Raw genomic sequence first — 13,722 nt, 5'->3', positions numbered from 1 at the left:
GACCCTGGGTTCTAATAGCTATTGAACATATTTTCATACCGCCCCAAACCTGCATCTCTGGGTGGTGTACAAATAAATACAAATTCAAACAAAAAACAAACACATTAAAAACATTTAAAACCCAACAGTAAAAACGAATAAAGCTATAAATCTAATTAGAAGTCTGGAAGAACAAATATGTCTCCAGCGCCTTTTAAAAAGTCGGCAGAAATGGGGAGGCTCTTGTTTCAGCAGGGGGTGCATTCCAAAGCCCAGGGGCAGCAACGGAGAAGGCCCATCCTTGAGTAGCCGCCAGACAAGCTGGTAGCAACCACAGATGAACCTCTCCAGATCTCCACAAGCAATGGGGCTCATGGTGAAGAAACTATTAGGAGAGAGAAAAGCTTCACTCTATCCACTCAGTCCACACTGTGCATAGTTTTATACATCTCTATCATGCCTCCCATTACCCGCCTTCTTTCTAAAGTATTGTGCTGGTCTTTCTCCCCAGCAAGGCTATTAGTGGCTTCAGAGAGAGTGAGTGAGTGTGTGTGTGTGTTGCAGGGGAGGGGAGATCACAACTTCAATAAGGAAAATGGCACTGGGGAAAAGTTCACACACACTCTCATCCAGCACTGCATCCCCTAAGCAAAATCCATCCCTCCATCCCACACTCACACCAGTTGTCTGCTTGAAGGGGGAAAAGATGGGAGACCCGACCATGGATCTTCAGCATCATGTGTAGTCTTACAGACTTGGCGGTCAGGTGTGGATTTTTCTCTTTACAGAAGAAAATTAAGCAACTTCCAAAGTCCCGCAAGGATGGGCCAGCTCTCACCATTCCCCAAGCTGCACAGAGGCAACACCATCAGCCTTATTAGGCTTGATTGGACATCAGAGTTTGGATGCAGCCAACGTATTGTGGCTGCAGAGGATGCGAGTTGTCGCCCAGCAACAGAGGGGGGCCCCACGGCTGGGAACCCTTGTTATAATACATACCCAGCAAGTTAATGCCATCGTTAACAATGAGTTGTCCATGACGCAAATAGTTCAGAATTGGTTCGAAGTACTTGGGGCTGCGGTCAATCAGGAAGGCTCCCCTGTGGTCCTGCTTGTTCCCCCACACATCTGTTTCCAGCAGAAAGTGTCAGGGAAAAATGCAAAGCATTAAACATGTGCTTTCATAAATCAGGTTTCGACTCCAGTGAGCCAACTTTACACATGTGTAAGCAAGCAATTTAGGACAGGCTGAGTTTGGAAGAAGGCACAATTTTAAAATTCCCAATAAGGTTCTGTACAGAGAAAATATTCTAAAGTTAAAAAGCAAGCCCAAATTAAAAGAATGTGGGGGCAGGCATGAACACTTGAAATGCTATACTGAATCGAACTATTGGCCAGTGTTGTCTACACTGTTGGTAGCAAACAGCTCCCCAGGTTTTCAGGCGGGAGTCTTTCCCTGCCCAACCTGGAGGTGCGGCCAGGAACCGAACCTTGGACTTTCTGCATGAAAAGCAGCTGCTCTACCACTGAGCGACAGTGCCATCCCTATGTCTGGAGAGGTTCCTGCTAATGTTTCTTGTCCATAGGTAGGCGGAACCAACAGGATGCAACATCGGACTAGCAGCAGGAGGGAGAGACAAGCACCAGAATGATCGGGGACATTGCAATCCCATACAATGAGAACTGGTGATGCTGGTAGGACAAGACGTATGTAAGTGAGCAAGGCCTCCCGGGTGCAAAGAAAACTTGTCCTTTGATCCCTGGGACAGGGAACTGTGTCTAAAAGACATTTGTTGCTTGAGTATAACTACTATACCACACAGCCACATCCAACTGTAAATGTTTTTACCCTGTGAAGACGTGGCGTGGTAGTTAGAGTGCTGGACTAGGACCAGGGAGACCCGAGCTCAAATCCCCATTCAGCCATGAGACTTGCTGGGTGACTCTGGGCCAGTCACTTCTCTCTCAGCCTCACCTACTTCACAGGGTTGTTGCGAGGAGAACTAAGTATATAGTACACTGCTCTGGGCTCCTTGGAAGAACAGCGGGATGTGAAATGTAAAAAATAAATAATAATCATAATAAAGTAATAAAAACTGGGAGCCAAAGGTTCATAAAAGGTCTCTGGGAAGGGGTTAGAGAGCCCAAATGCCACTAAAATCAAACAGGCCTTCTTTATGTTTTGAGATTTTAAGGTTCACAACAGTTTCCATCCCCTTAAAAGACAAATATACGACCCCCGGCATATGCAGTTGAACTACAGTCACAGCCAGCGTCCCAGTTGATTCAGAGCACCCATTTGCAATCTCCAACAACAGAGTCTGTCAGATGCTTGCGTGACAAGCCTATCCATCCCACACTGGCCTGCAGATGGTTCACCCACATGATAGCTCTTCTGCTTTCTCCTCCTCCCTTCCTCCTCTTCACCTCTCCCTTCCCTCCAATCCCCTTAACTGCCTCCTTCCCAATATTCCACACACCTAGAACACATTGTCTGGGCTTGCCCTTTCTGCCCCTCACTGCTACCCTAAAGTAAACACAACCCAGGATCAGCAGCAGCAGCAAAGAGACACAATGCACAGGACCAGACCATAAAGTAACATAAATAACACGAGCGAAACAAATTCGGCAGCTGAAAAAAGTAAAGGAATGTAAAGGATTCACAAAAGCTAAAGCACATGAACAGAACCTGTAATCTTACAAACCGGAGGAGAGAGAGTTGCTGGCTTATTACAAAATGTGTACGCAGAGAGGTTATGCTTGGGTACTGTCTTCACCCTTGCCCATTTTGGACCATACTAAACTTCTGGCCCACTTGGACCAAAAGCCAGTTTCTTCCATGTCCTGGAACATGTGGCCAATTCCAAAGGTAACGGAATCTGGAATGTCACAACAAACAAATTTTCAAGTTGATATTATATATACTCTCTGGCAAGAGAACATCTCCTACTATATTTTTACAATGCACTTTCAAGACACTAGGTTTAACATCAGATAGTGTCTGAAAAGTGCCAAAAAGATTGGTAACAGAATCAGAAATCATGTCAAACAATCCTGATTCCGTCGCTGAAGTGATTTGCACATTTCAGACACTATCTACAATATTTTAAGCGTTTTGTAAAAATATGGCTTTATAGCAGGAGATATTCTCTTGCCAGTGGGTATATAGTATATCAACTTGAAAATTTGCTTATGGCTACAGTAATGGAAAGAGTGGAATCTGCCTGATTCTGTTATCCTTGGAATTTCCTGTGAAGGCACAACAGAAGCATTATGACTTAAGACTCCCTGGAGGATGAGTAATAGAGAAACAGAACTTGCTGGACCAATTTTGGGCTGACATTTGGCTTTGAGTAAATCAGGACGGAGTGGGAAACTTTCTGGGCTGCAAGGAACTCCTATTGCCAGAGCAATGGTGCTTTGTAGCATGAGGGCTAGAAACCTTAAAAAAAAAAAAAATTGGAAGCACAGATTCTCAGAATGTTGCACCTAATCTCCATGCTGCAACTGAGATAGCTGGCTTATCATCCAATGGGCAAGGAATTATGCACTCTCAACAGAATCTATTTGCTGGCTTTTGAGAGAAGGTTCCACACATCAAAAGACTTAGAAGCATTTGAGTCCATACTGACCTTTGTCTTTAAACATGCGAGCCAGCATGCTGTCCGGTTCTTTGCTAACTAGAGTGCTCCTAGGAAAGAAATGCATCTGTGTTAATGAGGAAGTCGAAGACTTTTTATGCTTAGTGTACAAGTTGCAAAACAGTTTTATTGATCTGTTCTGTTTTTATGTGGTTTGTTTCTATACGCTTTATGCTTTTATTTGGTATTTTTATTGGACACTTTAGTTGGCAAATGAATCATCTGGAGAAGTAACCAATACATTAAAAAAACCAGAGAATCCACTAAAGAGAGTAAGAGCCGAAGGATACTGCTTCAAAGTTTGATTTTCTGTTGCAATGAGATGGTGTTGCTTTCTGAAGTGCTCATTTTATCTACAAGGCAAATCCATGAGTAACTGCATCAGGCATGTTACCACTTTTTCCAATATTGTAGACATAAGCAAAATTTCAAGCCGATATTATACATACCCACTGGCAAGAGAGCATCTCTTACTACCAGGTTATATTTTTACAGAGTCTGAAACATGCAAAATGTGTCACTAGGAATCAGAAACAATGTCCAAAAATTCTGATTCCATTACCAACATATTTTGTGTGCTTCAGACACTATCTATAATATTGAAGTATTTTGTAAAAAATATATAGTGTATACACACACACACACACACACACACACACACACACACACAGCCTTATAGTAGGCAATGTTCTCTTACCAGTGGGTATATATACTATCAACTTGAAAATTTGCTTATGTCTACAATACTGAAGAAGTAACTGACCGATACAATTTCCCTTGGAATTGTCCCACAGTCTTACTGATTCACACCTGATTCCAAACCCTGGTTTACAATCCTCATTTTCAGGACAAAGCATGAATCATAGTTTGCCAACAGAAAACCATGGTGTGACAAAAACCTAGACAATAAACTAATTGGGTGCAGCCTGTGAGGGGAAGGGAAGAGCACACAAACAAAAAACTCATTTATTTCTCATAGTGCCACAATTCATTACATGTTAACTGCCCCACTCTCTGCTTCTACTTGCTTGGATGCTATTTTCTCAATCGGCACCAACTGGCATATGATTTGAGGTAGTTTAAGAAAGAGAAAGTTTTAATCAAAGATGGTGGAACTCAAAATCATTCTCCAATGAACTCAATATATGTACTGTATACAGTCACTCCTGTCTCTACCACCAAAACAAACGTGAAGATTTAAAAGGCGTTTATGGGTATATACACACTGGCACTATATTGTTTAATCTGGATTGGAAGTGTAGGATGCCACGGAAGAGGGACATCCATTATGTTCCAAGGGGCTGCGATCAGCGTTCCCTGTAAGAGTGATTCCCAGGTGTTGACGACTACAACTCCCAGCATCCCCAGCTGCAATGGTCTTTGGCTCAGGATTATGGGAGTTATGAACATCTGGAAATCCCTCTTACATGTAACAGTGGCAGTGATGCTCTGGGAAAAAGGGACAATTATACCCCATTTGATCAAAAAAATCTTCAGCATGTCTTAAAACAAAAGCACTGGAGTATTTAAATCTAACACACACCACACATATACCCCAGCAGTGTGGTCCATGGTTGAGGCCAGAGTATGCTTCTCATCAGGTCTGCAGTCCGTTGGCAACTGGTATTTGAAGCACATCAGAGTTCTTGCTGGCAGGGAGGTAGGTGTAGGGGTGTGTGTGTATAAAAAAGCTCCTTGCAGCTGCTCCTTTTCTGACCAGTGGGGCAGGAACTAGGACAATTTCTCCCTTACTGGGAGGTTCTTCTTGGGAAGCAGGTAATGCAGCCTCCCAGGGGCCCCTATTCCTCTGGCGAACCTTTTGCCAGGTATTATTTGAATCTTGGCGGTAATGTTTAAATGCTTTGTCTCTTGGGTTTTTTTAATACTTTGTCTCATTACCAGGGCACAGATGTTCTTCATGATGAATTAAAACTATTTAAATTTTACAATGCAAACACCATATTTACCCAAATTGAAGACAGCTCTGATTTTAAGATGACTCCCTTGGAAAACAGGAGGTTAAATACAGGTATAACCTGTTTTAACCCAAAGGAAAAAGACTCTGAATTCAAGATGTCCCTTCAATTTTTAACATCAAACTTGAAAAAATGGTGTTTTAAAATAAGAAGGTAACAGTCTACCGGGTAGTAGTGAAGTAGCATCCTCCAACGTTCAGTGTTATCCAGTCTGAATGAGATCCTGTCAGTGCTTCGGGAGGACTGACGTCTGTCTGAGGATCTACAAACATGGAATGTGCACAGACACTTTTAGTGGCAGGGTGAACTTCTGGCCGCTCATCTCTCAATGCAAAAAAAAAAAAAAAAGAAAAAGAAAAAGACTGAGCAAGAAACAAGAGACTTACCAATAAATGGCTCCCCTTCACATACAAAAAGAACATCATCATCCCTGCGATGGGAAAGAGAAAGGTTGCCAACTTCTTCCATGTACAAACTGAGGGCATATAACTATTTCAGTTAATGGTAACCAATTGTTATAGGTTGATTTCTAAACCTTTTAGTCCAAACTAGGGAAGTTAAAATCAACAGAACTGCTACAAGATAATCGGTCTGGTGACAGAGATGGTGTTCCTTCTAACAGGGATTCCCAGATGTTGTTGACTACAACTCCCAGAATCCCCAGCTGCAATGGCTTTTGCTTGGGGATTCTGGGAGTTTTAGTCAACAACATCTGGGAATCCTTTATAGAGGGAACACTGGACAGAGAGCCAGTTAACAATTCAGAAAGACTGCAGAGTACAATTTTAGTAGTTCTCCTAAAACGACATCACCACAGAATGTAGGCACAGTATTGCCAAGGGACCTGACATTAGAAACTCCTGCACACAGAAACTAACACATCAGGGAGAAGACTAAGCTAGATCCTTCTTCCCAGGAAGATAGCCCGTCACGGACAGGGAGCATCCAGACCTGTGGGTCCCCACTTGCATTCTGAAATGGTAGAGTCCCAGAAGGACTACAGCCATGAGATTTGCCTAAATTTGCAAAAACTCTCAACGTCCAGTTTTGATCCAGACTTGTTACATGCAGCCTCCTCAGTTATGGGAAGCTCTTCCCTATTTGCACATGCATTAAAAACATTGGTAATAACTCTATCCCCTGCAAATTATTTATTTATTTTAAATATTTCTACCCCACCCCTCCAGTGCACTACTGCTCAGGATGGCTCACAACAATAAAATAGACACAGAATGTCTTCCCGCTTGCCTCAAACACAGCGCTATTTGGATACATGCAGTTTTAAAATTGCAAGTTTAAGTTGCGATTACACAGATTCTATTTAATTCTAACATTTAACACAGTTGTATGAAAATATTCAAAAAAACCAAAATGCATGACAATTTTTAAGTTTTCCTAAAAGGGATGTATACAAATTGAAACTCTTAATTTCAGAATGTGGTTATTGCATTTTTCGACTCTGAAAGACACTGTAAGAAAAATGGTGTTTGGAAATTTTCATGCAGAAAAGTTAAATATCAGATTGCCAAAATCAATACATTTGCATCCCCTGCCCCCTTAAAATTGTTCAATATGGTAACACAGCAGCCATGATTGAGGCTGTCATGAGGGAAAAGATTCCAGTTAGAATCAATTCAAATTTTTTGCAAGCACAATCAAATTGGAAGGATTTGTTTGAGGAATGTTTCTCACTAAATTTGTTACAACATCAAGCAGAAAACACCATCCGCTAGCAGGATCTATTTATGAGGCGACCACAAGTAACATAATTGGATGACCAGTTCTCCCACAAGAAATATACTATAAAGGTACTTGCTATCAGTTCACAGTAGAATCCATGCAATGTTCTTGCCCAGATCAGCCATCACAGAAAATCATGGTCTGGCCATCTATTATGCATTACAGACTTGTGAGCTCTCTCCACTTGCTGGTTTGCTTTACTGTCCTAACTGGGCAAACTCTGGTTACTGCTGCTAATACTACTTTGCCTCCAAGCCAGAGTCAGAAACTCACCTTAAACTGCTGGCAGCAAACTAAGGGTAGTGATAATCACAATTTGCCCAGTTCAGATGTTGAGGCAAACTCCGAATACTGCAAACTAGGAAGCAGAAGAGGGCATCTGTGCATGTGAGAAGAGGAGTGGGGGCAGAATCCATAGCATGTCCCTGCTGTGACATCAGATCTGGGCCACTGTCTCACAACAGGGGTTCATGGCCACCCCCACTTTCAGCATGCCAGAATTTAATGGTACGAACCCAATCTGGCATTTCCTAAGAAGTAGCTTTAGAGTTCCTTTCCCCCAGGTTGATTCTGGACCCTTTTGGTTTTTAAAGAAACGTGCCAGCTAGCAAATGTTTAATTCAGACCAGTCTTACCGAATTAAAGCAATGTCATCAATAAGTCCACCTTTCCCATTGTACACACTGGTTGCTTTTATACCAAGCTTACTACTAGCGACGGAAAGCAAATCGGACAAAGTCCCATAAACAGCCACGACCTACAAAGAAAAAGGTAAACTTTTTAGTCTACTACACATTAACTCCACTAAATTCCTGTCTCCCCCAAAAATATTTACAATATTTTAACTTTTTCTTAAAACAAAACAAACCCTCTTCCTTTTATTGGCCATTTCCCCAGGAAATAGCTTTTAGATTAAATTGGCGGACTTGCCAGTAGGTTAAATTTGAATTCACAAGGACCACTTGCAATATAAATTTAGGGGTGTGTTTTTTGCCCGGGGGGGGGGGGAAATACAGCTTCAGCAGTCCATCTTTTTCAGTGACTTCTGTATAAATGCTCTAAAGACCTGCTTTTACACACATTTACTCAGAAATTAGTTTTCATTTCTGAATAAATGGAAAGCTGGTCTTGTGGTAGCAAGCATGAATTGTCCCCTTTGCAAAGCAGGGTCTGCACGGGTTTGCATTTTAATAGGAGACTACATGTGAATACCTTAAGATATTCCCCTTGGGGGATGGAGCTGCTCTGGGAAGAGCAGAAGGTTTCAAGCTCCCTCCCTGGCATCTCCAAGATAGGCTGAGAGAGACTCCTGCCTGCAGCCTTGGAGAAGCTGCTGCCAGTCTGTGTAGAGACAATATTGAGCTAGATGGACCAATGGTCTGACTCAATATATAGCAGCTTCCCATCTTCTTCATTCCTAAACTGCCTTCACCAAGTGGGTGCAGCCCAAGCACAGGTTTACCACCTCGGTGAGCACTAGGCCTTTATCAGGGCCTTTATTATTATTCCCCACCCTGGCTGACTTAACCTTGTGTCCCAATGGCTTGCCCTGAGAGCAAGTATGCATCAGGCAAGAGCTTCATAACTACAAGGAGGCACTCTTCGAGGCCTTCTGGTCTGAATCTGATACATAGCTCAAGTTAAGAGGACCTCTTCTCTGGATCTCAAAGATTGCATTGGGATACATGGGGGGGGCAGGGGTGTCTAAGGCAGGCCTTGACCATTTTTCTTTGGATCTAGGAGCTTACCCAAAAATTTGGGAGCCAGATGCTTGACAAAATTATCCAACCTAGTGACAGACAGCGTGGGATAGGGTAAGCGGGCTTCTTTTTATCCCCTTAGCAATTAACATAGAACAAAACCTGGACTGCCTCTGGGCAAATAAAGATTTTATTAAGTCTGTCCCCTGCTAACTGAGCAAGGAGGCACCTTTTCAAAGTGGTGATTTTCTTTATTTAGCAGGGGGAGAGCAACTGGCCCCATCCATCCCCAACACCACATCCCTCTGATGGCTGTCGCTGGTTTTTATTTTATTGTAATTTTATTGCCATTTTATTGTAATTATTTATTTCTATCTATGTAAACCACTTTGGGAACTTTTGCTGAAAAGCAGTATATACATATTTGTCGTATTTGTATCAGTATCCGTAAATAACTCTACCTCTGAATATCCTAGTCTAGGTTAAGTTTCTCGACGCCATTGCTCTCTGGCACCTTGGCTTTGTCAAGAGCAGTTCTAAGGTGTGTGGAGCCCATGTCATTTCAAGCTATCATTTCCTTTAAAATCTCTCAGCCCAAGTCTCTGTGCAGCAAAACAAAAGTATCGCCGTAGACAACTTTCCTGCATCGTATTTTCCCCATGTCACAGACTGCTTCTTAAAACAACAATTTTCTGTCTGCATGACTCATCTGTTCCAGTATTTGCATCTCTAATCTTGCTTGGCGCTGCCAAAGTGACAATTAAGCTGCTTCTTGAATGCCAGCTGTCCCAAATTCAGAACAGGGGACACACCTCTGTTTACCACATTCCAGAACCATCACCTGATACTACCCAGGCACTACTTCAGAGTCCTAAAACCCCCGAGAACAATGCAAGAATATTAGTAAGAAAAAAAGCTATGCAATTCAAAAAAGCCAAGGAATTCAGCTATGGTCCAGAGGGCTTACAGCTACTCTGATATATCCACTCTATTGTAGTATAAAAAAATTCTAATCTGATGCAGAAAACAACCTAGAGCGTAACTATTATTTTTTTCAGGGTGGAATTTGGCAACCCCAATTCTGTTTTGTGCAAGGAGTTGAACTGAATCTGTATCTAAAAACTGGTTCAGAATTTTCCCTGTTAACCAGAATTGAATTCAAATCTAAAATCTCTCAATCAACTTGATCTAGAACAGAACTTCTAAACACGTCACAATGTGTACTGTATATTTTAATCGTCTCTACATCCCCATGCAAATGACACAAGACCTGCTTCTCTCCTAGGGCCTTCTGCCTGTGTGCCAGAAAAGGATCGGAAGGAAGAGAGGGAATATTTGGTGGCAACCACAGATAATGGCTGGCTAGTGAGCTAAGCCTAAATTAGCGCATCTCTGTCACATCACATGGGCTCAAATCTTGTCAACTTTTATCAAACATCTGTCCAAGTATCTAGTTTCATACTGCTAGGTACAGGCATAAATCTTTGCAGAACTGATCTTGAGAAAAGAACGGAGCCCAAAATAGACCCATAAGCATGCTGCAGTCATGTCTGGGAAAGAACACCGCTGGCTCAGCAGGATGCTCCAGGCAAAGGTGACTTTGTACCTGGGCTGAAGGGAGAGGGAGTCAAGGGTTCACAAACTCTTGTCATTCCAAGTCTCCCTCCATCCAGGCAAGAAGAGCATAGCTTTGGGCATGCTCCCCTCTTTTATCAAGAAGGAAAGTGTGCATCAAGAGACACAGTCCTTTCAAATAAAAAGAGCAATTAAAGTACAGGAAAACCTTGATATTCGTGGGGGTTCTGTTCCCCAACATTCCCACGGTGGAGGAAACTGTGAATACCAGGTCATTGCAGTCAATGTAATTGTGGGGGTCAGGTTCCTGAAGGCTGGGAAACTGGCCAAAACACGGGGTGGGGGGATGCAAAATTAAAATTGGGTTAGGGTTGTGAAAAATCACTTCCTGACTGTTTTTTTTTGGGGGGGGGGGAACGAACCAGAAAATGGCTCCGATGCACAAAATGGCAACTGAAAATGACCACTGCAGTCATTTCTGGCCACCTCTGATCCACGGATGTAACCCTTGTTGTACTGGTTTAACCTCACGTATACAGACATATAAAGATGTCTTAGTCTGATGCCACAATGACAGTATAGTTGGCACTCAGTGGACCTCCCCAGAGAGAGCGATCATGAGTTTCCTGCCATGACCAAAAAGGCCCTCTCCTTGGTCATCACCACCCTCCTGATTTCAGATAAAGGAGCCCAAAGGAGGGTCTCTGAGGATGAACAAAGTGTCCAGCCAGTTTCATGCAGCAATAGGCAAGCCCTTCAGGTACGAAACCATTAAGGGCTTTATAGACAGGAACTTAATTTAAATCAGATTTCCAACATTCCATTTAATACCAATTAATACCATGCAGAGTGTTAGAAATTACTACTATAGCAAATAAAACTAAAGCTCTTTTTGCGCTATCTAGGAGTTCTATCTAGGAGTGCACCTTCTAGTACAGTGGATGCTGGGGAGTTGCTATTACTCAAACAGAAGTGTCGTATATCTGTATACAGATGTATAGAGGCCCCTGTATACAAAGGTCCCATTAAGAAACCACAGCAGATGCTCACTGAGATGCCCATGAAGTGGTGGCTCTCTTATATTTAGCACAGGGAGAACAACTGGCTCTATCCAGCCGAGCATGGCATCCCTCAGTAGTTGCTACTGGCATCTGTCTCCCTTGCGTTTCTTTTTAGTCCATTGGGGACAGTGAACCACCCTCTTCCTATTATTATTTTTCCTTTGTAAACCACCTTGAGAACTGTTCGGATGAATAGTGATATGTAAATTAATGATCTAAATATATTCCTGCAATAACTTAGGAGCCTCTGGAGAAAGCCCATTTGTGGGTGGGGAGGGCAGGAAAATTCAGCAGTACAGCCACTCTCTCTGCAAAGACAGCCATGCCATTGTCATCACTCAAAGGTAGACACTGTCTGTCCAAGCTCTCCGGATTTGGCCATGAGCACGCTGGGTCTCGGGACACCCTGCTGAAGGGTACAGGGGAGTTTTTGTTCTCGCTGCAAATTTTGCACAGTCTTTGGTCATAACTGCTAGTTTTAGAACCCAACATAGTGCCTGCATCCAAGCTAGATAATTTGGGGTGTTTTTAAACGGGTTTTTCTAACTGCCTATTGTAAAAATAAAGAGTTTGGAAGCCACCGTGACAATTTCCAGCAGTCCAAAAGGCAGAATAAAAGCATTAAAACCAGATTCCTCAAAACAGAACTCATTTGGAATCCTGTGTTCAGTTCTTGGCACTACATTTGAAGAGGCACCTTGATAAACTGGAAAGGATTACGGGGAGGGCAACAGAGAGGTCTGGAAAGCAAGTCCTATGAGGAATGAGCTAGGGAGGTTTAGCCTGAAGAGGAAACTAAGGAGAGATGTGACAGTTGCCTACAGATATCTGAAGGGCTGCAACGTAGAAGGCATGGACTTCTTCTCTGTGGCTCCCAGGGCGAGACTTGTACCAAAGGATTGCAATTACAAGGGAGCAAACTCAGACTAGACATTAGGCAGGATTTCCTAGCTCAAAGAGCCCTTTGACAGCAGAATGGTCTATCTCACTTAGTGCTACTCATTCAGGCTAAACAGTAGGAAGAATTTCACATCCAGGCTAGACATTAGGAATAATTTCCCGGCTATGGTCCCTGTATAACAGCGATGCAGTCTGCCTCATTCAATGGGCGGTTCTCCTCTGCTGGTGGTTTCCAAACAGAGACTGGCCAGCAGGGTTCTGTTCATCTGTGTGCAGAATGAGTTTTGTTCTGGGAAGCAGTATCAAGGCAGCGTGTGCACACATGCATTCAGAGTGGGGCCTTCCTGGTAAACAACTATTACTACTTATATACCGCTTTTCAACACAAGGTCCCAAAGTAGTTTACATAGATAGATAGATAGATAGGCTTCCTATCCTCAAAGGGCTCACAATCTCAAAAAGAAACCATAAGATAGACACCAGCAACAGCCACTGGAGGGATGCTGTGCTGGGGGTGGATAGGGCCAGTTGCTCTCCCCCTGCTAAATGAAGAGAAACACCACTTTTTAAAGGTGCCTCTTTGCCCAGTTATCATGTTAAACCCAAGTGGGATCTAAAATTAACTGAACAGACAACAAAATACATGTGAGAACAGGCCTTAGAGCGGACACTGCTGGCCAGGGATGCTGAAGCTGACTCCTGAGCTGAGCGGGGGGCTGGACTAGACGACCTCGAGGGTCTCTTCCCAACCCTCAACTTCCACTCTAAACAAAATAGTCTTTCCTCTCAAGACCCTGTAAAGGAGTCTAACGGGGGGGGGCGCACCCGTTTAAGCATCAGGACTTCGTGATCAGCTTAAATCACCTTTGCGCCACGGTGTCTTTCAGCTTGCAAGCTCCTTGGGAGCAGAGACCTAGACGACTCAGACTGACTATTGCACAGGATTAAGCCGCTTCCCTTCCCGCCAAGGCGCCTCCCCCTTCCCCACCCAGGCCCCCTCACCTTTCCATTCCTGGGGCTGCCATTAACAAACAGGGTGACTCGTCTCATATCCCCCCCCAGAGTTACTAAGGCGTCTGAACCGCTCCTAGGACTTCTTGCCAGCCTGGCTACAAACCCGGAAGCCGGGGCTCCGTAACTAACATGTGCG

At 43.4% G+C, this 13,722-nt stretch overlaps 1 protein-coding gene and 1 long non-coding RNA gene across 3 annotated transcripts in view; one reads left to right on the top strand and one right to left on the bottom strand.

Moving 5' to 3' along the window:
- The window catches only part of LOC128333547 (uncharacterized), a 19,236-nt gene extending 13,387 nt beyond the window's left edge, over nt 1–5,849 (top strand). Inside the window, exons 2-3 of the long non-coding RNA XR_008310964.1 lie at nt 1,566–1,690; nt 5,523–5,849. This is a non-coding gene — a long non-coding RNA (uncharacterized LOC128333547). The remainder of the gene's footprint in view (nt 1–1,565; nt 1,691–5,522) is intronic.
- Nucleotides 1–13,722, bottom strand: part of KCTD9 (potassium channel tetramerization domain containing 9) — a 22,786-nt gene extending 9,064 nt beyond the window's left edge. Inside the window, exons 1-6 of one of the 2 annotated variants that reach the window (XM_053269078.1) lie at nt 13,575–13,722; nt 7,972–8,093; nt 5,983–6,026; nt 5,762–5,858; nt 3,612–3,670; nt 979–1,107 (exon numbers count right to left, since the gene is read on the bottom strand). In XM_053269078.1, coding sequence (XP_053125053.1) covers nt 979–1,107; nt 3,612–3,670; nt 5,762–5,858; nt 5,983–6,026; nt 7,972–8,093; nt 13,575–13,622 — 499 coding nt within the window. In that variant the 5' untranslated portion in view covers nt 13,623–13,722. The remainder of the gene's footprint in view (nt 1–978; nt 1,108–3,611; nt 3,671–5,761; nt 5,859–5,982; nt 6,027–7,971; nt 8,094–13,574) is intronic. The other variant, XM_053269079.1, reaches the window with a different exon arrangement.

The sequence above is a fragment of the Hemicordylus capensis genome, chromosome 8, assembly GCF_027244095.1.
Source record: "Hemicordylus capensis ecotype Gifberg chromosome 8, rHemCap1.1.pri, whole genome shotgun sequence".
NCBI lineage: Eukaryota > Metazoa > Chordata > Lepidosauria > Squamata > Cordylidae > Hemicordylus > Hemicordylus capensis.
This window is presented reverse-complemented; position numbering and strand designations above follow the sequence as displayed.